The 23755-nt window shown below is 42.6% G+C and overlaps 1 protein-coding gene across 2 annotated transcripts in view; it reads left to right on the top strand.

Annotated features, from left to right (window-relative positions):
- Window positions 1-20840, top strand: part of SPATS2 (spermatogenesis associated serine rich 2) — a gene marked incomplete at both ends in the record, with an annotated part of 69911 nt that extends 49071 nt beyond the window's left edge. For both annotated transcript variants that reach the window (XM_080706081.1, XM_080706080.1), the window contains 5 exons: window positions 3901-3959; window positions 6343-6452; window positions 13576-13678; window positions 17576-17790; window positions 20529-20840. In XM_080706081.1, the coding sequence (XP_080562207.1) occupies window positions 3901-3959; window positions 6343-6452; window positions 13576-13678; window positions 17576-17790; window positions 20529-20840 (799 nt within the window). The remainder of the gene's footprint in view (window positions 1-3900; window positions 3960-6342; window positions 6453-13575; window positions 13679-17575; window positions 17791-20528) is intronic.
- Window positions 20841-23755: the final 2915 nt, after the last annotated feature.

Here is a 23755-nt window from a genome sequence, read left to right as displayed (position 1 = left end):
AGCAGTGGTTACTGCATTTTTTTGGTCTTTGGCATGAAAATGTACATTTTTTTAAGGAAAGCTCATATGTTGACCATGCACTGCCATGTGAGTTTTTCTTGTGATCACCAGTGAATCGATGAAGAAACCAGCTCTTAAATGGATGCTAGTTATTCTCATGGGGGGAGATAAAAGACCATCATAGTGTAGTAGCTCATATTGCCACACACACAAAAGTTTTGATTTTGTTGGTCAGAATTTAATATCCTTGCAAAAAGGTTCATGTGGCATTCTAGTGTGTGTGTGTGTGTGTGTGTGTGTGTGTGTGTGTGTGTGTGTGGTACTGAGGATGGAAGCCCAGCATCATTCTACCTCTGAGCTACGCCCCCAGCCCTCTTTGGTCTCACTGAGTTGCAAAGGACCTCACTAAATAGCTGGGGGTGGCCGTGAACCTGGATCCTCCTGTCTCAGCCTCCCGAATGCTGGGATTACAAGAATGCACCACCACACCTGGGTGGCATTCTACTTTTCCTAATAATGTAAACTGTGAAAATCCTACCTGCTTGCTGAAGTCTTTTAATATTTTATAAGCTCTGTCAGAGACAGAATTTGTCATTTGGTGGATATAGTGTCTGCATCTTAAGGTGATTTGGCAACAGAAAAGAGATAATGTCAAACTGAAGGCCTGGCATCCATCTCTTGTTTCACTTGTGCTTTTGTTTTGCCTTTTAGGTATTCCAAAAGCTCCTAGAATTTTTGGAGCAAAATATTGCTAAGGTTTGGGAATTGCTTTCTTAGCAAAGTATGGCTATTCCCCAGTAGTTTTATCTTTTCTTTAGTCTGATGCTTATAGAGTTTTTATTTATTTAATTAATTTTTTTTTTTTTTTTTTTTGGTAGTACTGGGGTTCCTGGAAGCCCTTCTACCTCTGGGATACACTCCCAGACACCTATTTTTATACTTTTTTTTATTTGGAAACAGGGTCTCTTAAGCCAGTGCAGCCGGCTTCAAACCTGCGCGATCCTCCTGTCTCTGCCTCCCAAGCGCAGGGATTACAAGGGTGTGCCACCACGCCCAGCTAGAATTTTTTAAATTATTTATTTATTTACTTACTTACTTACTTACTTATTGCAGGTCTGGGAATGGAACCCAGGGGCATTCGACCTCCGAGCTACACGCCCTGCCCTATTTTTTATTCTTTATTTTGAAACAGGGCCTCACTAAGTAACTGAGGCCATCTGTGAACCGAGATTCTCAGTCTCAGCCTCGGGAATGCTGGGATTACAAGCATGCACCACCAGGCCTGGCGCTTACTCTTTATTTTGAAACAAGATTTCACTGAGTTGTAGAGGGTCTCATAAATAGCTGAGGCTGGCCACAAACTTGCAATCCTCCTGTCTTAGCCTCCCACTGGGTTTATAAGTGTGTGCAACCAAATGGCTTCTGGTCTTTTTTTTTTTTTTTTTTTTTGTGGTACTGGAAACCCTTCTGCCTCCAGGCTACACTTCCTGACCCATTTTTATATTTTTATTTGAAAACAGGGTCTCTTATGCCAGTGAGGCTGGCCTCGAACCATGCACCACCATGCCAGGCTGGTCTCTTTAATAAGGACTTTTTTTTTGGGGGGGAGGGGTACTGGAGATGGAACCCCAGGGGCATTGTGCCTCAAGCTACACCCCTAGCTCTAGTTTTTAGTCTTTTTATTTTTGAAATAGAGTCTCACTGAGTTGCAAAGGGCCTCACTAATTATAGTACCTGAGGCTGTCTCTGAACTGTGATCCTCCCATCTCAGCCTCCCAAATGCTGGGATTGCAAGCCTGCACCACCATGCCCGGCTTCTAGATTACTATTAAATGTTTATCACAGGTTGGTTGTAGAAGCACTTGGGAGGCTGAGATGGAAGAATTTCAGGTTCGAGGACAGCCTCAACAACATGAGGCCCTCTGCAGATTAGACCCTGTTTTTATTTATTTGTTTGTCTGTTTGTTTGTTTGTTTTGCGGGTCTGGGGATGCAACCCAGAGGCATTCGACCTCCGAGCTACAGCCCCTGCCCTATTTTTTATTCTTTATTTTGAAACCGGGTCTCACTGAGTTCCAGAGGGCCTCACTAAGTAGCTGAGGCTGTCCGCAAACCGCGATCCTCCTGTCTCAGCCTCCCGAATGCTGGGATTACAAGCGTGTGCCACCACACCCGGCTAGACCCTGTTTTAAAATAAACAACAATATAGAGCCCGGCATGGTGGTGCACGCTTGTAATTCCAGCACTTGGGAGGCTGAGACAGGAGAATCGCTGGTTCGAAGCCAGCCTCAGAAGCTTAGTGAGGCTCTCAGAAACTTAGTGAGACTCTGTTTCCAAGTAAAATATAAAATAGGTCTGGAGGTGTATCATGGAGGTTGAAGGCCCCTGGGTTCCATCCCCAGTGCCACAAAAAAATAATAAAATAAAGTAAACAATAATATAGCCAGGCGTGATGGCACATGCTTGTAATCCCAGTATTCAAGTGGCTGAGACCAGAGGATTGCAGTTTGCAGACAGCCTCAGCTACTTAGTGAGGCCCTCCCAACTTAGTGAGACCCTGTTTCAAAATAAATAATAAAAAATAGGGCAGGGGGTGTAGCTCAGAGGTCGAATGCCCCTGGGTTCTATCTCCAGACCCACAAAAAATAACAGTAATATAGGGCTGGGGGTGTAGCTCAAAGGTAGAGCAGCCCTGGGTTCAATTCCCAGTACCACAAAAAAATATTATTAGATGCAAAGCCTTCAAATTACATAGACCAGAACATGAAAAGTGTTGAGTACGTATGTGAAAATATTTTCTACAAGCCGGGCGTGGTGACACACACTTGTAATCCCCGTGCTTGGGAGGCGGAGACAGGAGGAACACGCAGGTTCGTAGCCAGCCTTGCTGTCTTAAGAGACCCTGTTTCCAAATAAAAAATATAAAAATGAATCTGGGTGTGTAGCCCGGAGTTAGAAGGGTTTCCAGGCACCCCAGTACCACCAAAAAAAAAAGAAAAAAGAAAAGAAAAGAAAGAAAGAAAATATTTTCTACAAGGACTTGCTTTTAGCACAACCTACCAAGAAGCGTTTTATAGCTTGCTACTGCCATCTTCTGGTTCTCAACTCTTGGACTTCTAGTTAGTGGTTTATTTTAATATATAGAAATAAAAGTGAACTGGGTTTATTTATTTTATTAGAAATTTTTAGCTGAGTGTGGTGGCACATGCTTATAATTTCAGTACTTGGGAGGCTGAGACATGAGGATCACAGATTCATGGCCAGTCTCAACTACTTAGGAAGGCACTCTACAACTTAGTGAGACTCTGTTTCAAAATAAAGAATAAAAAATAAGGCCAGGTGTGGTGGCACATGCTTGTAGTCCCCACACTTGGGAGGCAGAGACAGGAGGATTGCGCAGGTTCGAAGCCAGCCTCGCTGGCTTAAAAGACCGTTTTCAAATAAAATATATATATATGAAAAATAGGTGTCTGGGAGTGTATACCGGAGGTAGAAGGGTTTCCAGGAACCCCAGAACCACCAAAAAAAGAAAAAGAAAGAAAGAAAGAAAAAAGAAACTTAAGTGCAAGCCAGAAGTGGTGGTGCACACTTGTAATCCCAGCACTTGGGAGGCTGAGACAGGAGGATCGCAGCTTTGGAGCCATCCTCAGCAACTTGTGAGTCCCTCTGCAACTAGTGAGACCCTGTTTCAAAATAAGAAATAAAATAGGTCTGGGGGGGTGTAGCTCGGAGGTAGAATGCCCCTACATTTCAATCCTGGAAAAAAAAAACGTCATGTTTTGTATAGGGTTACCTATGCTTTTAATGAGCAGACTCAGCACATGCTTATTCCCTTTAATAATGTGCTATTCATGTTTTGAGTTTCTAATCAAACCTTTCTTTCTTTGTCATCTTTCCGTAGTTTAATGGATCGAGAAGTGGCATTGCTTGCTGAAATGGACAAAGTAAAAGCTGAAGCAAGTAAGATGATTGACATTTAATTAAAACTATTATCTTGCCGGGCGTGGTGGCGCATGCTTGTAATCCCCGTGCTTGGGAGGCAGAGACAGGAGGATCGCGCAGGTTCGAAGCCAGCCACGCGCGCTGGCTTAGGAGACCCTGTTTCCAAATAAAAATGTAAAAATAGGTCTGGGAGTGTAGCCCGGAAGTAGAAGGGCTTCCAGGAACCCCAGTACCACCCCCCCAAAAAAAAAAAAAAAAAAAAAACCCCTATTATCTACACAAGTACTAGGTTCCTACTTCTCAACCCTTATAACAGAAGCTTAATATGAGTTCCACAGTAAGAGTTTATATATTTAACTATGCACAGTGGTATATGGCTGTAATGCCAGTACTTGGGAGTCTGAAGGAAGATTGGGAGTTTGAAGCCAACCTGGATCTCACTGAGTTGCAAAGGGCCTTGCTAAGTAGCTGACGCTGTCTTTGAACCACAATCCTCTTGTCTCGGCCTCCCAAATGCTGGGATTACAAGCATGCACCACCATGTCTAGCTCCTTTTTAATTTAAAACTGGGTCACTAAGGGAAGGTGATATTGTGGGTGGGGGGGAGTGCTGGGGATGGAACCCAGAGGCTTTTCTACCTTCAGGCTACACTCCCAGACCTATTTTATATTTTATTTGGAAACAGGGTCTCACTAAGTTGCTGAAAGCCTCACTAAGTAGCTGAGGCTGGCTTTGAACCTACATGATCCTCCTGTCTCAGCCTCCCAAGTGCTGGGATTACAAGCGTGCACCACCATGCCTGGCTTTAAATATACTTTTTAAGCTGGGCACCGTGGTCTACTCCTATAGTGCTTGGAGGATTACAAGTTCAAGGGTATCATCAGCAATTTGTAAAAATAAAAGAGCAGGAGATGTAGCTGAGTGTTAGAGTGGCCCTGCATTCAATTCCTAGTGCTAAATAAATAACTACTTTAAAATATATATCATTTTATTTGTGTGTAGTATTGAAGATTGAATCCAGAAGCATTCTACCTCCAAGCTACACCCCTAGCTTTATTTTTTGTTCTTTATTTTGAAACAGGGCCTCACTAAGAAGGGTGAGACTGGCTGCAAACTTGTGATCCTCTTCATCTTTCCAAGTACTGGGATTACAAGCATGTGCCACCAGGCCTGCTTTAAAATATATATATAATCTTTTAGCTGGGCATGGTGGCACATGCTTATAATCCCAGTACTTAGAAGCCTGAGACAAGAGGATCTGGGTTCACAGCCGGCCTCAGCTACTTAGTAAGGCCTTCTGCAACTTAATGAAACCTGTTTCAAAGTAAAGAATAAAATATCAGGCTGGGGTGTAGCTCTGAGATTGACTCTGGGTTCAATCCCCAGCACCAACAAAAGAAATATATATATAATAATATGTAATCTTTTATAGAAAATTTCAACTATATTTCAAATAAACAGGATTTTATTTTATTTATTTTTTTATTTTTTATCTTTTTTTTTTTTTTTTTTTTTTGCTATACTGAAGATGGAAGCCAGGGGCATTTTACCTCCAAGCTGTAATCCCCTCCCCCTAAAGTTTTTTTTTTTTTTTTTTTTTTTTTTTTAATTTGGAAACAGGATCTCACTGAATTACACAGGACCTCTCAAAGTAGCTGAGGCTGGCAGCAAACCTATGATTCTCCCATCTCAGCCTCACAAGTACTAGGAGATGCCATCATACCTGCCTGTTAACATAGGATTTCTGATAGGGAAAAAGAGAGAGAGAGAGGGGGGGGGGGAGGGAGGGAGGGAGGGAAGGAAAACACACAGGATATTTAGTCCAGTAACAGTCTTTGCTACATCCTTCCCCTATAGCTGCCTAATAACCTCCTTTTCTCTAAAATAAGAAGGTACCCACCTTCTTCTCCATGACAGTACCTCTAAACTCTTATCTAACAGTACATTTAAGCTAAAAAGCCTGGTCTTCTGCGTAGCTAAAAAGCCTGGTCTTCTGTGTAATTTTAAATCTTCAATCCGGTGTGAATATGTTGTGGATTGGGGTCCCAGTAATTAACAGAGAAGTTATATGCTCACTCCTTCAATATTACATAGGTAAAGACCCTGTTTCAAAACAAAGGATAAAAAAAATAGGGCTGTGAGTGTAGCTTGGTGGTTGAATGCCCCTGGGTTCCATCCCCAGCACCCCAAAAAAAAAATTTTTTTTTGTTTACCTATTAATTGCCTTCAGAGACCCTCCAGAAGGTAGAAACTGACTGGGTGGGCCTTTGGTATTTTCATTTTCTGGATGGTTGGGTAGCGAAGCCTTTGGCTGTCTGAATATATACTGCAAAGCTTATGCTTTTAGTTATTTATCTTACTTAGCAAAAACATAAAAATCATACTCCCTTTTCCTTTACAGTGGAAATTTTGCTTAGCCGACAAAAGAAAGCTGAACTTCTAAAGAAGATGACTGATGTAGCTGTGCGAATGTCAGAGGAGCAATTGGTTGAGCTCAGAGCTGATATCAAGGTAAAACTTCTCCTCTTTGCCTTTCTTCCTACCCTTACTCAGAGGCTTAAGTAACATATCTCCATGGCCATATGTAATATATTGAATTCATGATCTTTCCAAACCTAGCCAACGCAAGGAAGGCATTGTACCTCTGAGCTACACCCCAGCCCTATTTTTTATTTTAATTTTATTTGTTTGTTTGTTTGTTTGTTTGTTTGTTTTGTGGTACTGGGGTTGGAACCCAGGGGCATTCTACTTCTGAGCTACACCCACAGCCCTATTTTTTAAAGGAATTTTTGTTGTTGTTCTTAGCTTAGTTTTTTAAGGGATTCTCTCTTTTATCTTTTTCAAACCAGGGGTCAAACCCAGAGTGCTGTACCACCTGCAAGGCCCTATTTTTTATTCTTATTTTGAAATAGGGTCTCACTGAGTTGCAAAAGCCTTACTAAGCAGTAGCTGCAGCTCTCCATGAACCACAATCCTCCAGTCTCAGCCTGCCAATGCTGGGATTATAAGCTTGCACCACCACACCCGGCTCCCAGCCCTATTTTTTTATTCTTTATTTTGAAACAGGGTCTCAGTAAGTTGCAAAGGGCCTAAGTAGCAGAGGCATATAAATTTGATTAATCTGTCTCCCCCACTAGATGGTGAACTTCACAATGGCAGCAACTGCTATATCCCAAGTCCTTGGCACATAGCAGGTCTTCAGTAAATAATAGTCAATTCTGACTTTATAGATAAAGTCGAAAATTTCAGATGTTGATTATGTTTATGAAGATTACTGGGGCTCAACATTTGTACTTTTTTTTTTTTTTTTTTTTTTTTTGGTGTTACTGGGGTTCCTAGAAGCCCTTCTACCTCCGGACTACACTCCCAGACCTATATTTACATTTTTATTTGGAACCGGTCTCCTAAGCCAGCGCACGCGGCTGGCTTTGAACCTGTGCAATCCTCCTGTCTCTGCCTCCCAAGCGTGGGGATTATAAGCGTGCGCCACCATGTCCGGCAACATTTGTACCTTTAAAATTTTTTTTTTTGTACTAGGAGTTGAACCCAGAGGCATTCTACCTACCCCTGAGCTATACCCTCAGTCCTATTTTTTATTTATTTTGAAACAAGGTCTCACTGTTCCCCTTCCCACATGACTGAAAAGCTGCTAGAAATATTTCTGCAGACTGACTAAGGATCTGTTTCTCTCCACATTTTCAGTGTACTGAAGTGGGTGCTGTGTAATTTAAATGTCTTATTTCCAGATCACTTTATTTCTGTCATTCCTATTCTGTCTTTGACTTAACAAACCCTAGAATTTGCTTCAGAATTCATCTCAAACTGATATTATATGTCTGAAGGTCTATTACAAGAGGCTCATCTGGGTCTGGATATGTAGCTTAGTGTGGTAAAGTGCCTGCCTAGCATGCATGAGGCCCTGGGTTCTCTTCCTTTCCCTTCCCTTCCCTTCCCTTCCCTTCCCTTCCCTTCCCTTCCCTTCTCTTCTCTTCTCTTCTCTTCTCTTCTCTTCTCTTCCTCTCTCCCTCTCTTTCTCTTCTTTCTTTCTTTCTTTCTGTACTAGGAATTGAACCCAGCAGCATTCTACCTCCTAGCTACACTCCCAGCCCTATTTTATTTTATTTTATTTTATTTTATTTTAACTTTTGCAGTACTGGGGATTGAAACTAGGGGCATTCTACCTCCTATCTAAACCCCCAGACCTTTTTTTTACTCTTTATTTTGAAACAGGATCTCACTAAGCTGTGGAGGGACTCACTATAAGTGCCTGAGGCTGGCCCAGAAACCTTCGATCTTCCTGTCTCAGCCTCCCAAGTTCTGGGATTACAAACGTGCCACCACACATGGCTCTAGGCCTTGGTTTTCTTCCTAGCATCACCAGAAAAAAAAAAAAAAAAGGTTCAGGTGCTTTCCTAAACACAGTATACTCAAAAGCTTTAGGACTTCAAGGCCCAAAGGTAATTTTTTTCTCTGCTTTTACTGTCAGTGTTTACAAATTTATCCCAAGATTTTGATGCATTTGGTGGTACTGGGGGTGGAACCCAGAGGCTTTCTACCTCCGGGCTATAATCCCAGACCTTTTTTTTTTTTTTTTTTTTTAATTTGGAAACAGGGTCTCACTAGGTTACTGAGAACCTAAGTAGCTGAGGCTGGCTTCGAACCCGTGTGATCCTCCTGTCTCAGCCTCCCAAGCACGGGGCTAACAAGCGTTGCGCCACCACGCCCGGCTGATGCATTTGATGTGGGAACAAAACAACCCCCAGTTAAGAGGACTGCTCTAAGGACTCAGTTCTTCCAGATGATATATAGGTCCTTAACTTTTCTTTCTTATCTCCTCTTCATGAAATAATTCCAGGCTACCCTAGACATTATTTATCAAGATCGATCGCCTACCGTGGTGGCACAAGCTTGTAATCCCAGCACTTGGGAGGCTGAGACAGGAGGATCACACAGGTTAGAAGCCAGTCTCAGCTACTTAGGCTCTCAGCAACTTAGTGAGACTCTGTTTCCAAATAAAGTATAAAATAGGTCTGCAAGTATAGTCCGGAGGTAGAAAAGCCCCTGGGTTCCACCCCCAGACCACACACACACATACACACAAAGATAGATCCATACCCTCCTGGTGGCCCATGCTTGTAATCCCAGTACTTGGGAGACCAAGACAGGAGGATCACAGGTTTGTGGCCAGCTTCAGCTACTTAATGAGGCCCTCCGAGTGAAACTCTTTCAAAATAAAGGATAAAAAATAGGACTGGGAGTGTAGCTCAGAGGTAGAATGCCCTGGGTTCAATCCCCAGTACTGCAAAAAAAAAAAAAAAAAAAAAAAAAAAGATCCCCAGAAGAAGTACTTTATTCTTGACAAGTTTCTAGTCCTAGAACTTCTTTAGTATAGTTAATTTTTGACCCAAGGGGCTGGTTACTTCCTAGCTCAGTCCTCTTAAAGGATTAAATCACTTGAAGCGTAAACTCTTGTTTACAAAACTGAATTTCACATGAATGATTTTTCATCCCAAGAAATTGTTTCTATCTGAAGGACTGTAAAATACTATTTTATAAAGAGGAAGTGCCTAGTAAAGAATGCAAAACCATCTAAATGGCATCATGGTGCCACACATCTGTGATCCCATTGCTTGGGAGGCTGACACTGGAGAATCACAGGTTCAGACAGCTTCAACAATATGGCAAAACCCTGCTGCAAAACACAAAAACAGAGTTGGGCGTGGTGGGGCACCCTTGTAATCCCAGCATTCGGGAGGCAGAGACTGAAGGATCACAGTTCGAGGACAGCCTCAGCTACTTAGGCCCTTCGCAACTCAGTGAGACCCTGTTTCAAAATATAAATAAATAAAAGACTAAAAATAGGGCTAAGGCTGTAGCTTGGGGGTAGAATGCCCCTGGGTTCCATCCCCAGTACTGCAAAAAATAATTTTTTTCCACAAAAAATAAAATAATTTTTTTCTTTTGCTATACTGGGGATGGAACCCAAGGGCATTCTACCCCCAAGCTACACCCCTAGCTCTATTTTTATTCTATATTTTGAAACAAGGTCTCACTAAGTTGCAGAGGGACTCACTAATAAATAGGTGAGGCTGGCCGTAAATCTGCGATCTTCCCCTCAGCCTCCCAATACTGGGATTACAAGTGTGTGCCACAATGCCCAGCTTTTATTCTTTTATGTGAAACAGGGTCTCATTAAGTTGTGGAGGGCCTTATTAAGTATCTGAGGCTGGCCACAAACCTGTAATTCTTCTGACTCAGCCTCCCAAGTACTTTACACTACACCCAGAAGAAAAAAAAAACTTAAGTGCTGGGATGGGGCTAAGAGATAGAACATCCCTTGGTTCAATCCCTAGTACCACAGATAAACAAATGAGATCATTGTTGTAGCTTATGAATGTTTTTGCTGCTTCTGCTCATGTATAATTTAGAAGAATGTAGGCGAGCGTGGTGGCACCTGCTTGTAATCCCAGTACTTGGGAGGCTGAAACAGGAAGATCCAGGTTCGAGGCCTGCCTCAGAAGCTTAGTGAGGCTCTCAGCAATTCAGCAATTTAGTGAGATCCTATTTCCAAATAAAAAATATAAAATAGGTCTGGGGGTATACCCTAGAGGTAGAAAGCCCCTGGGTTCCATCCCCAGTAACACACATACACACACACACACACACACACACACACACACACACACACGAAGAAGAAGAAGGATATTAGCAGGTTTGGCAGCACAAGCCTGTAATCCTAGTACTTGTAGGCTGAGACAAGAGAATTACACATTCAAGGATAGCCTCAGCAAGTAGTGAAATTCTCACCAACCTAGTGACACCTTGTTTTAAATAAAATAGAGCCGGGTGTGGTGGCGCACACTTGTAATCCCTGTGCTTGGGAGGCTGAGACAGGAGGATCACACAGGTTCGAATCCAGCCTCAGCTACTTAGTGAGGCCCTCATCAACTTAGTGAGACCCTGTTTCCAAATAAAATACAAAATAGGTCTGGGAGTATAGCCTGGAGGTAGAAAGCCTCTGGGTTCCATCCCCAGCACTACAAAAAATAAAAATTAAAAATAAATAAATAAATAATAAAATAGAACTGGAGGTATAGTACATAAGTATAGAGGTAGAATTGTCCCTGGGTTCAATCCCCAGTACCCATTAAAAAAAGAAAAGATAAAATGGAATGAAGCCAGGCATGATGGTGGGGCACGCTTATAATCCCTGCATTTGGGAGACTAAGACAGGAGGATCATGGTTTGCAGGCCCCTTGCAACTCATTGAGACTCTGTTTCAAAATAAAGAATAAGATAATCCCAGCATTCAGGAGGTGGAACCTGGAGGAAAGAGGTTCTTGGACAGCCTCAGCTACTTAGCGAGGCCCTTTGCAACTCATTGATGCCCCTAGGTTTCATATCCAGTACCGCTAAATGAATGAATGAATGAATGAATGAATGAATGAATGAATGAGGACGTAGCTTGGAAGTAAAATGCCCATGGGTTTCATCCCCAGTACGTACGTACGTATGTACATACATACATACATACATACATACATACATACATACATGGAATGGTTAGCCAGGGGTGGTGACTCATGCTTATAGTCACTGGCTGAGGACCGGAGGACTTGTAGGTTCTCAGCCAGCCTCAGCTGCTTAGTGTGACTCTGTTAAAAAATAAAAGACCAGGTTTGGTGGAAGGGTAGGCTGCATGATGGTCAAAGCCTAGTAGTTAGAATCAACAGAAGCTATGCCGGGTGTGGAGGCGCACGCTTGTAATCCCAGCACTTGGGAGGCTGAGACAGGAGGATCACACAGGTTTGAAGCCAGCCTCAGCTACTTAGTGAGGCTCTCAGCAACTTAGTGAGACCCTGTTTCCAAATAAAGTATAAAAAATAGGTCTGGGAGTATAGCCCGGAGGTAGAAAGCCCCTGGGTTCACCCCCAGTACCACAAAAAAAAAAAAAAAAAAAAAAAAAGAATCAACAGAAGCTATAAAAGAGCAAAAGGAAAAAAGAACTTATAGTAGAGGACCATCTTTCCATTGTTGGCTATTCTGCATATCATTCCTTTGTGTGTGTGGTACTAGGGCTTGAACCCAGGGGCCTTCTACCTCTGAGCTATACCCCCAGCCCTACTTTTATTCTTTATTTTGAAGCAGGGTCTCACTAAGTTGTAAAGGTTCTTACAAATTGCTGAGGCTGGCTGTGAACCTGTGATCCTCCTGTCTCAGCCTCCCAAGTACTAGGATAACAAGCATGTGCCACCATGCCCAGCCTAAGCCTTTATTTATTTATTTATTTTTAATTTTATTTATGTCGTACTGGGAATCAAACCCAGTAGATCTACCTCTGACCTATACACCTCAACCCTATTTATATTTTTTATTTTGGAACAGAGTCTTAAGTTGCTGAGGGCCTTGCCAAGTTGCTGAGGCTGACCATGAACCTGTAATTCTTTTGTCTCGGCCTCCTAAATACTGGGAGTAGAAGTGTATGCTACCACACCTGGCTCTTATTTTTTATTTTGAGACAAAGTCTTATTAAGTTGCCCAGTCTAGCCTTAAACTTGTGATCCTCCTGCCTCAACCTCCTAAATAGCTAGGACTAAAATTTTGTGCCATTATGTAGCATTTCATAAATCTCCCAGACTTATCTTTGGGTCCTTGAGAAATGAGTGAATTTTATAAAAAGAATATATATGGAAAAAAAAAGAAATGAGTGAATTTTTTTGATCATCCAGCATTGGTAATGTGATGGCCATATAGTAAACTTTAATGTATAAAAAGAAGAAAATTTTGGGCATGGTGGCACATGCTTGTAATCCCTGTACTTGGGAGGCTGAGACAGGAGGATCGCTGTTCAAGGACAGCCTCAGCTACTTAGTGAGGCCTTCTGCAACTTAGACCTAGTTTTAAAATAAAGAATAAAAACTTTGGCTTGGAGCCAGGCGTGATGGCGCACGCTTGTAATCCCAGCACTTGGGAGGCAGAGACAGGAGGATTGTGCAGGTTCAAAACCAGCCGCACTGGCTTAAGAGACCCTGTTTCAAAAATATAAAATAGGTCTGGAAATGTAGCCCGGAGGTAGAAGGGCTTCCAGGAACCCCAGTACACCAAAAAATAAAAATAAAAACTTTGGCTTGGGGTGTAGCTCAGAGGTAGAATGCCCCTGGGTTCAATCCCCAGTACTGTCCAAAAATGTGTGTGTGTGTGTGTGTGTGTGTGTGTGTGTGTGTGTGTGTGTGTGTCTCTGGGAGTATAACTCAGAGGAAGAAGAGGAAGAGTGCCCCCAGGTTTAATCCCCAGTACCACAAAAAAAAAAAAAAAAAAAAAGGAGAAGGAGGAGGACGGCGACAATGACCCGCCACCTGTGGTGGTGCACGCTTGTAATTCCAGTACTTGGGAGTCCGGGACAGGAGGATTGCAGGTCATGGGCAGCCTCAGCTACTTAGTGAGGCCCTCACAATTTAATGAGTCCCTGTTTCAAAATAAAAAATAGGACTGGGAGTGTAGCTTGGAGGTAGAATGTCCCTGGGTTCAAGCCCCAGTACCACAAAAAAGGAAGATAATTGAAAATAATTCTGTATATGTTATAGGTCCCATTTATAATGTTGTCTAACACAAAGGCTCTTTGTCCTTTCTCCAGCACTTTGTTAGTGAACGTAAATATGATGAGGATCTGGGACGAGTAGCCCGGTTCACCTGTGATGTAGAGACTCTGAAGAAGAGTATTGATGCATTTGGACAAGGTGAGATGGTGAGAGATTCTGGGTACTAGAGGTGATGAGGCCACTGTCCTCTCATTCTGTTTCTTTTTCTCTTCCCCCACGCCCACACTGGGAGTTGAACCTAGAGTCTCAGTGTGTGAGGTATACAACCCAAGCCCTATTTTATTTTATTTTATTTATTTTGTGGTACTGGGAATGGAACCCAAGGGTATTCTACATCTGAGCTACACCCCCGTCCTATCTTTTATTCTTTATTTTGAAACAGGGTCTCACTGAGTTGTAGAGGGCCTCACTAATAGCTGAGGCTCTCTGCGAACCTGGATCCTCTTGTCTCAGCCTCCCAAGTGCTGAGATTACACACACCCAGCTCCATTTATTTATTTATTTAGTGGTACTGAGGGGGCTGGGACCCAGGGACTTTCTACCTCCAGGCTATACCCCCAGCCCTGTTTTATAATTTATTTGGAAATAGGGTCTCACTAAGTAGCTGAGGCTGGCTTTGTACCTGTGCAATTCTACTGTCTCAGCCTCCCAAGCGTGGGGATTAAAAGCATGTGCCACCACCCTCAGCTTCTCTTTTTATTTTGAGAAGGGGACTTGGTAAATTGCCTGGGCTAGTCTTGAACTTGATCCTCCTATATCAGCCTCCCAAGTAGTTGGGATTATAGGTGTACACCATTATGCCCAGCTAACTGTCCTTTTTTTTTTTTTTTTATGGTACTGGAAGTAAAATCCAGAGGTATTCTACCTCTGAGCTACACCCCAGCCCTGTTTTTTTGTTTGTTTGTTTGTTTGTTTTTGTTTTTGTTGTTTTGCGGGTCTGGGGATGGAACACAGGGGCATTCGACCTCTGAGCTACATCCCCTGCCCTATTTTTTATTCTTTATCTTGAGATAGGGTCTCACTAAGTTGCGGAGGGCCTCACTAAGCTGAGGCTGTCCGTAAACCACGATCCTCCAGTCTCAGCCTCCCGAATGCTGGGATTACAAGCGTTCCCGGCCTATTTTGTTTTTTATTTGGAAATTCTAGGTTGATGAGAGTCTCACTACTTGCTGAGGCTGTCCTTTAAACCCACAATCACCCTGGCTCCAGCCATATTTTGTATTCTTTATTTTTGAAATAGCATCTTACTAAGTTGCGTAGGGTCTCACTGAATAGCTAAGGCTGGCCGAGAACCTGTGATCTTCCTGTCTCAGCCTCCCAAGTACTGTAATTACAGGTGTGTGCCACCACTCCTAGCTTCCCTCTTTATTTCATTTTTTAAAATTTATCATCATCATTATTATTATCATTATACTGGGGATAGAACCCAGGGGTCTTCTACCTCTGGGCTATACCCCCAGACCTATCTTATATTTTATTTGGAAATACGGTCTAAGTTGCTGAGAGCCTCACTAAGTAGCTGAGGTTGGCTTCGAACCTGTGTGATCTTCCAGTCTCAGCCTACCAAGTACTGAGATTACAGGTATCGCCACTACACCCAGCTTCCCTCTTTATTTTTTACTTATTTTATTTTATTTTGTGGCACTGGGGATTGAACTCAGGGTCATTCTACCTCCGAGCTATACCCTCAGCCCGATTTTTTATTCTTTATATTGAAATAGGGTTTCACTGAGTTGTAGTAGCTGAGCCTGGCCACAAATCATGATCTTCCTGTCTCAGCCTCCCAAATGCTGGGATTACAAGCATGCGCTTGGCTATTCTTTATTTTTGAAACAGGGTCTCATTAAATTCTTTTTTTTTTTTTTTTTTTTTTTTTTGGCAGTACTGGGGATGGAACCCAGGAGCGTTCTACCTCCTGGCTACACCCACAGCCCTATTTTATAATTTATTTGGAAACAGGGTCTCACTAAATTGCTCAAAGCCTAAGTAGCTGAGGCTGGCTTTGAACCTGTGCCTCCTGTCTTAGCCTCCCAAGCGCTGGGATTACAAGCGTGCGCCACCATGCCCGGCTGGGTCTCATTAAATTTTAGAGGGCCTCACAAAGCTGAGGCTGTCCACAAACCACGATCTTCGTGTCTCAGCCTCCCAAGTACTGGAATTACACGTGTTTTATTTTGTTTTGTTTTGTTTTGTTTTGTTTTAGTATAAAAGTGAAATGGGGCTGATGATGTTGCTCAGTGATAGAGCTCTTGTCTATTATCCATGAAGCCCTAGGTCAGTTCTCCAGTACTGTTCCCCTGCCCCAAAGAGTGAAATGTTGGCCCTAAAGAAGTAATTGTTAGCCAGGTGTGGTGACGCACGCTTGTAATCCCCGCGCTTGGGAGGCAGAGACAGGAGGATCGCGCAGGTTCAAAGCCAGTCCCACTGGCTTAAGAGACCATGTTTCCAAATAAAAACAAATAAAATAAATAAATAAAATAAAAGGTCTGGGAGTGTATCCTGGAGGTTGAAGGGTTTTCAGGAACCCCAGTACCACCAACAAAAAAAAAGAAGTAATTGTTAATTTGTCATTAGACCAATCTTAAGAACAAAATATGAGGAGTCAGTTTACACTTGGATTCTAACAACATATGAGTTTGAAAATACTATTTTTTAATTAGATTGCCATTTTGTTTCTCAGGTTTTTTGTTTTTGTTTGTTTGTTTGTTTGTTTGTTTCAGTACTGGGGATTGAATTCAGGGACATTCTACCTCTGAGCTAAACCCCCCAGCCCTATTTTTTATTCTATTTATTTATTTACTTACTTACTTACTTACTTATTTTGCGATACTGGGGATGGAACCCAGGGGCATTCTACCTCTGAGCTACACTACCCGAGCTCTATTTTTTTATTCTTTACCTTGAAACAGGATCTCACTGAGTTGCAAAGGGCCTCACTGAGTAGCTGAGGTTCTTCACAAACCCGGATCCTCCTGTCTCAACCTCCCAAAGGCTGGTATTCTTTTTATTTTGAAACGGGGTCTAAGTTGTGGAGGGCCTCACTAAATAGCTGAAGTTGGCTGCGAACCCAGATCCTCCTGTCTCAGCCTCCCAAGTACTGGGATTACAAGCATGTGCCACCATGCCTAGCTATTTTTTGCTTTGTTTTGGTTTTTTTGGTACTAGGATTTGAAACCAGGAGAATTCTACCTCTAAGCTACACTGTCAGCCCTATTTTATTTTAATTTGAAACAGGGTTTGGCTAAGGATTCCAGTGACCAACTAAGTCTGGGAACAATAGTATGGGCCATATGTTCAGTTTCCTATGCAAGGAACATTTTAAAGTACAGACATTGCAAAGAAAAAGATAAATCAATCCTTAAGTTGATGAGACTCTCACTACTTGCTGAGGCTGTCTTCAAACCTGGAATCCTCCTATCTCAGCTTCCCAAGTATTGGGAATACAGGTGTATACCACCATGTCCAGCTTAAATTGCCATTTTGTTTGTTTGTGTTTTTTTGCAAAAATAAATTGAGCAAGCCACATATTTGTTGTAAAGACTAGTTCTTTTCATATTTAACTGATCATGATTATTTTTACTTGGTATCATTCAGGGTTTTAAAAAATAGCAATGATTTATCTTTTTCTTTGCAATGTCTGTACTTTAAAATGTTCCTTGCATAGGAAACTGAACATATGGCCCATACTATTGTTCCCAGACTTAGTTGGCCATTGGAAGCCTTAGCCAGGAGTTTAGGTAGTAGGAAATGCCAAAAAAAAAATCATTAGTCAGTGATGGATAACTTGATCTTAAACTGTTTTCCTGTCTCTAAGAGTTCCTTTACAAAGTAGTGGGGATTTGGAGGGAGTGAAGGAAGAGGGCAAACAGGAGATTTTCCTTCCTACTACCCATTCTATAGCTTTTTCTTTATGAATATGTAAGTGGACAGTTCTTTATCTTAAATCGCTCACTGTGAAGTAGAGATAATGAAGGAAACATTATCCAAAGTGTTCTTCCACTGTGTGACTACATAATCCTCATATTTCTGTTTCAGTGTCCCATCCAAAGAACAGTTATTCAACCAGATCCCGATGTAGCTCAGCTATATCTGTGTCCTTGAGTGGTCCAAGTGATGCCTCCACTGCTTCCTCTTCTACCTGTGCCTCTACTCCCAGCCTTACAGGTGCTAGCAAGAGAAATTCTACACCAGGAGAGACTCTTTCAGCCACAGCAAACTCAGGCAGCCGGCCCTACCAATCTCATCGGGAGGTAACCTGGCTTCCACAGTGATCATGTGAAAGAGAATAGGCACCCAGTTGTTAATGTTTAAGTGCTGATGGCTCAGTATATAGCCTTTCTTTCTTTATTCCCATTTCACATCTATTTTACATCCGTCCAATCCCAGTTTCTGGGATTTTGTGTGTGTGTGTGGGGGGGGGGGGTATTGGGGATGGAATCCAGGGGCATTCTACTTCTGAGCTACACACCCCAGCCCTATTTTTTTTTTTTTTTTTTTTTTTTTTTTTTTTTTGGTTTGTTTTTTGTGGTACTGCGGTGGAATCCAGAGGCTTTCTACCTCTGAGCTATACTCCCAGACCTATTTTATATTTTATTTGGAAACAGGGTCTCCCTAAGTTGCGGAGAGCCTCACTAAGTAGCTAAGGCTGGCTTTGAACCTAAGCAACCCTCCTATCTCAGCCTCCCAAGAGCTGGGATTACAACCATGCACCACCACGCCTGGCTTCCTATTTTTTATTATTTATTTTTATTATTTATTTATTTATTTGGCTTTTTATTCTTTATTTTGAAACAGGGTCTCACTGAGTTGCAAAGGACCTCACTAAGTAGTAGCTGAGGCTGTTCTCGAACCGCGATCCTCTTGTCTCAGCCTCCCAAATGCTGGGATTACAAGCGTGCGCCACTACGCCCAGCTATTCTTTATTTTGAAACAGGGTCTCACTGAATTGCAAAGGGCCTCACTAAGTAGCTGAGGCCAGCTGTGAACTGTGGTCCTCTTGTCTCAGCTTCCCAAATGCTGGGATTACAAGTTTGTGCCACCATACCCAGTTTGTGAGAAAATATTGATAGATATTCCAAACACCTATGCAGTTTAGACTTTTTTTTTTTTTTTTTTGGTGGTGGTGGTACTGGGGATGGAATCCGGGAGCCTTATACCTCCAGGCTATACTCCCAGACCTATTTTATATTTTTTATTTGGAAGCAGGGTCTCTTAAGCCAGAGATGCTGGGTTTGAACCTGCACGATCCTCCTGTCTTCGCCTCGCAAGCATGGGGATTACAAGCGTGCGCCACCACACTAGGCTGCAGTTTAGATTTTTTATTTATTTATTTATTTTTGGTGGTACTGGGGATGAAACGCAGGGACTTTCTACCTCCAGGCTACACTCCCAGACCTATTTTATTTGGAAACAGGGTCTCTTAAACCAGCTAAGGCAGGCTTCGAACCTGCACGATTCTCCTGTTTTAGCCTCCCAAGCGCAGGGATTACAAGCGTGCACCACCACGCCCAGCCTGCAGTTTAGACTTTCTAATGTCAAGAAGTGCTTTTTTTCAGCTGGATGGCACACACCTGTAAGGCTGAGATGGAGGATGGCAGGTTCAAAGTCAGCCTCAGCAACTTAGCGAGACCCTGTTTCAAAATAAATACATAGTTGGGCATAGTAGCGCACACTTGTAATCCCAGCATTCGGAGGCTGAGACAGGAGGATCACCATTCGCAGATAGCCTCAGCTACTTAGTGAGGCCCTCTGGAACTTAATTAGACCCTGTTTCAAAATAAAGAATAAAAAATAGGGGAGGGGGTGTGGCTCGGAGGTCAAATGCCCCTGGTTCCATTCCCAGACCCACAAAACAAAAGAAAAAAATAATAATAAATAAATAAATACACAAAAAAGGCTAGGTTTGTCGCTTAGGTGTAGAATGCCCCTAGGTTCAATCCCAATTCATAAAAAAGAATTTCTGATTTTTTTTTTTTAATGTTGACAGTGATCTTCACTGCTTAGGTAATATTGCCTGGTAATTAGTCACACTGGGAGTCATGCACTCAAAGTAGACAAGCATTGAAAGTCAGTTTCTCTAGCATGTATATAAAAGCAGCAGCTCACCAGAAGTCTAATGTAAATATGTTAGGGGAAGAGAAAGTAAACCTTTTCAGTGGGGAGCAAACTCTAGAAATTGGAAGAGTAATCTGTAGTTTTGTTTCCTTGATTTAAAGGAGAAACAAAAGAACAAGCCAGGCGTGGTGGTACATGCTTGTAATCCCAGTACTTGGGAGGCTGAGACAGGAGTATTGCACAGGTTCAAAGCCACCTCAGCCACTTAGTGAGGTCCTGTTTCCAAATAAAATATAACATAGGTCTAGGAGTATAGCCCGGAGGTAGAAAAGCCCCTGGGTTCCACCCCCAGTACCACCACAAAAAAAAAAGAACCAAGGCAGTGAGTGCTCTCAGTGATTTTTCCAAGTCGGTATATTAGAATTGGAGGATAAAAAAGAAATTCCATAAGGCATGAGCTTTTTGGATTATGATTAAAAACATGTACTAGTTGTCACACAGCATGACTTAACCTATGGCTCATGATATTTAGCAAAGTAGAAAATACTGATCCTTTTTTATTATTCCAAATGTTCATAATCTTAAATGCCTTCTGATCTGCAAAGTTTGGACTTGAGATAAGATACTTGTCCAATTGAGAGTTTGTAACAACTCAAATAATTTTCTTTCTTCCATATTAGCATTCTTCCTATGCTCATATAAAGAGAAATAAAGTACTCTATAGGAGAGGCCTAGGCGTGAGAAACAAGGAAAGATTAGTAGAAGATGTATTAATTGTGAAAGAGTGACTAGGTCAGATTGGCTGACAGAATTCTCTGAATCCTAAACATGGGATACCATGAGTATACGTTCAGATTACTCCTGTAAACTAAGCTAGAACAAAAGGGGCACTATAATGCCAAAGCACCTGAACACTATATTCTTTTATCCTTAGGTGTTGCCTGGGAACAGACGAGGAGGACAAGGCTACAGGTCACAAGGCCAAAAGTCCAGTGACTCCGTGAACCAAGGGAGACATGATAGTGTGGGTCGTTACAAAAACAGCTCCTGGTATTCATCTGGTTCCAGGTATCAGAGCGCTCCACCCCAGGCACCAGGAAATACTAACGAATGGGGCCAGGCTCACTCTGCAGGGATCAATGGAACTGGAGCCAGCATGGAGTCTTGCCCACCCAATCCCTTATCCAAAAGGGGACTCCCCCAGCGCAAACCCAGGACCTCTCAGCCTGAAGCTGTGAACTCTTGAGAGAATTTCCAGTTGGCCTTTCTTCTGTCTCACACAATTCAACTTGATAACTGGACTTTAGGAAACATATAGGTAGATTTAATAACAAAGAGAAGTTTATGCCTCTTTTTGTGCCATTCTAAATATCTTTTGTTCTTTCCTTATTTCCTCTTTATCATTTTTGGAGGGGAAACTGTTCTTTCCCTTGACCTTTCCCAGTGACATGGACTGATTCTGATTGGTCATTTCAGCCAGGATTCAGGGGCAACTATTTCTACGTTTCTCAAGGGTAGGAAACATTCTTCCCAGTGTACCAGGTCTTCCAGCTACCTGCAGAGGCCTTACTCAGCAAGTCCCCATTGTTGAGGCTGTCTCAGGAGGAAGTGGGTCAGAGCTAGTCCTATCACCTTTTCATCCTAACCAGAAGCCACAGAAGCCTGCCAGGTTCCCTCTAGACAGTAGTTTGACCAGGAGAGGCAGTGAGGGGATTGTATACTGAGCAGGATTAGACAGAAAAGGGAAATGTTAGCTGGTGAAAAGATGAGAATCTGCCTCTCTCCCAGTATGTGCCTGAGATTTGACACTTGAATCAGGGTTTCAGTCCCCTGCTTGGCATCGTAGCTTAACCTGCATTTTCTTCAGAATGCCCAAAGCCATGTTTCCTGTTACCTTAGGCTATACCTTAGGCTGCAAACCAGTCCAGGGAAGTCTATAGGAAAGTAGCATTTAATTAAAGTTTTTTAAAAGTTTAAAGAAAAGTCTTTCTTTGTTGTAAGTGTTTGGGGATTTTATAATTGATGTTCTCCCCCTTTACTGAATCCTGTTCTGATCCTGAACCAAATTTATAGCAATATAATTAGTATTATTCTAAAATGTTACCCATCAATAATTGCTACAGCCAATCTTTATAGATAAATAAAAGCAACTGCATAAATGTTGCCACATTTGTGTCACAGCAGCAAGCCACTTCATTTCAATATCTGTTTTGCTTTTAGCCACATGGGGTAGAAGTCACTCGGACAGCTTGTTCTGTGTTTAAATGAAAATGTCTGATTCCCAAGTCGTTTGTCCACTGTTGCTTAGCTTCGGGAACAAATTAAAATGTAAAAGCCAGCAGATGCATCTGTTCCTTGTGGGCAAGGATCCTTAGGATAGGGAATGGTGACGTTGCAAAGGAGGATTTAGCAGGTTAGAAAAACCACAGCTGCTAACCGCTCTCCCAGGCAACCAGAGGTTATCGTGGCACCCTTCTCCCTGCCTCTCTGCCCTTGACAGGCTGTATAATTGAGCTCCTACAAGTAGCAGGTGGTGCCAGAGCTGGACCCTCCACCCCAACTCACCCCCAGCATCTATGATTTAATAAGTTTTCCTTCCTCCAGCATGTGTTCTCCCGAGCCCAGCACAATGGCAGTGGTGCAGAACGTAGCTGCCTCAGGGCTTCCCATAGCTCTTTGGCTGAAGCTGAGCTGCCAGGGTTCAGGTTGGTTGAGCAGATTGAAAGAGAGAGCTTGTGTGTATGTGTGGGGGTGGGGTGGGAGTTTATGTCTGTGTTTGCATAAAGAAAACAATAGTCAAACCCTGTGTGGTGGTGCACGCTTGTAATACCAGTATTTGGGAGGCTGGGACAGGAGGGTCATGGTTCGCAGCCAGACTCAGCTACTTAGTGAGGCCCTCTGCAACTCAGTGAGACCGTGTTTTAAGATAAAGAATAAAAAAAATAGGGCTGGGGGTGTAGCTTGGAGGTAGAATCCCCCTGGGTTCAGTCCCTGGGAAGACCATTTTCCATGGGGTTGATCACCTATTTGGGGGAATTTGTTCAATACCACCATCAGCCTGCTAGGTGTCAGGGAAAAACCCTGCCTTCCTGATTAATTGCTTACCTATACTTCATAGGAAATACAGGTATTGAAGCAATCTTAAAGGATTAAGAGGCCTGTCGCTATTTACAGGCAAGACTGTATTTAACCACCCAGACAGATGGGAAAACACGTATTTGTCTAAATGATCTTGAAATTGAAATTAAAACCTTACAGAAAAATATTTTATTGTGTGTGTGTGTGTGTGTGTGTGTGGTACTGGGGTTCCTGGAAACCCTTCTACCTCCAGTCTACACTCCCAGACCTTCACCACGCCTGGCTGAAGATTTTTTTAATGACCATAAAAACATTGAAGATAAGCCTATGTGGTGGTACACGTTTGTAATCCCAATACAGCCAACCTCAGCTGCTAGTGAGGCCCTCTGCAACTTAGTGAGACCTTTTAAAAATAAAGAATAAGCTAGGAGTGGTGGCGCATGCTTGTAATCCCCGTGTTTGGGAGGCGGAGATAGGAGGATTGCGCAGGTTCGAAGCCAGTCGCGCTGGCTTAAGAGACCTTGTTTCCAAATTTTAAAGTATTAAAATAGGTCTGGGAGTTTAGCCCGGAGGTAGAAGGGTTTCCAGGAACCCCGGTACCACCAAAAAATAAAGAGAATAAAAAATAGAACTGGGGGTGTAGCTTGGAGGTAGAAAGCCCTGAGTTCAATTCCCAGTAACACACACACACAATCCCTAGTATCATAAAAAATTAAAATAGGCTGAGCATGGTGGCGTTCACTTGTAATCCCAGTACTTGAAAGGCTGAGACAGAAGGATTGTAGGTACAAGGACAGCCTCAGTAAATAGTGAGACTCTCATTAACCTAGTGAGACTCTGTTTCGAAATTAAAATTGCCCTGGAGGTGCTGGGCGTGGTGGCACACACTTATAATCCCAGCGCTTGGGAGGCTGAGTCAGGAGGATTGCACAGGTTTGAAGCCAGTCTAAGCTACTGAGTGAGACTCCCAGCAACCTAGTGAGACCGTTTCCAAATAAAGTATAAAATAGGTATGAGAGTATAGCCCAGAGGTAGAAAAGCCCCTGGGTTCTACTCCCAGTACCACACACATAGAAAAAATTG

The sequence above is a fragment of the Muscardinus avellanarius genome (genome assembly GCF_963383645.1).
Source record: "Muscardinus avellanarius genome assembly, chromosome: 11".
NCBI lineage: Eukaryota > Metazoa > Chordata > Mammalia > Rodentia > Gliridae > Muscardinus > Muscardinus avellanarius.
This window is presented reverse-complemented; position numbering and strand designations above follow the sequence as displayed.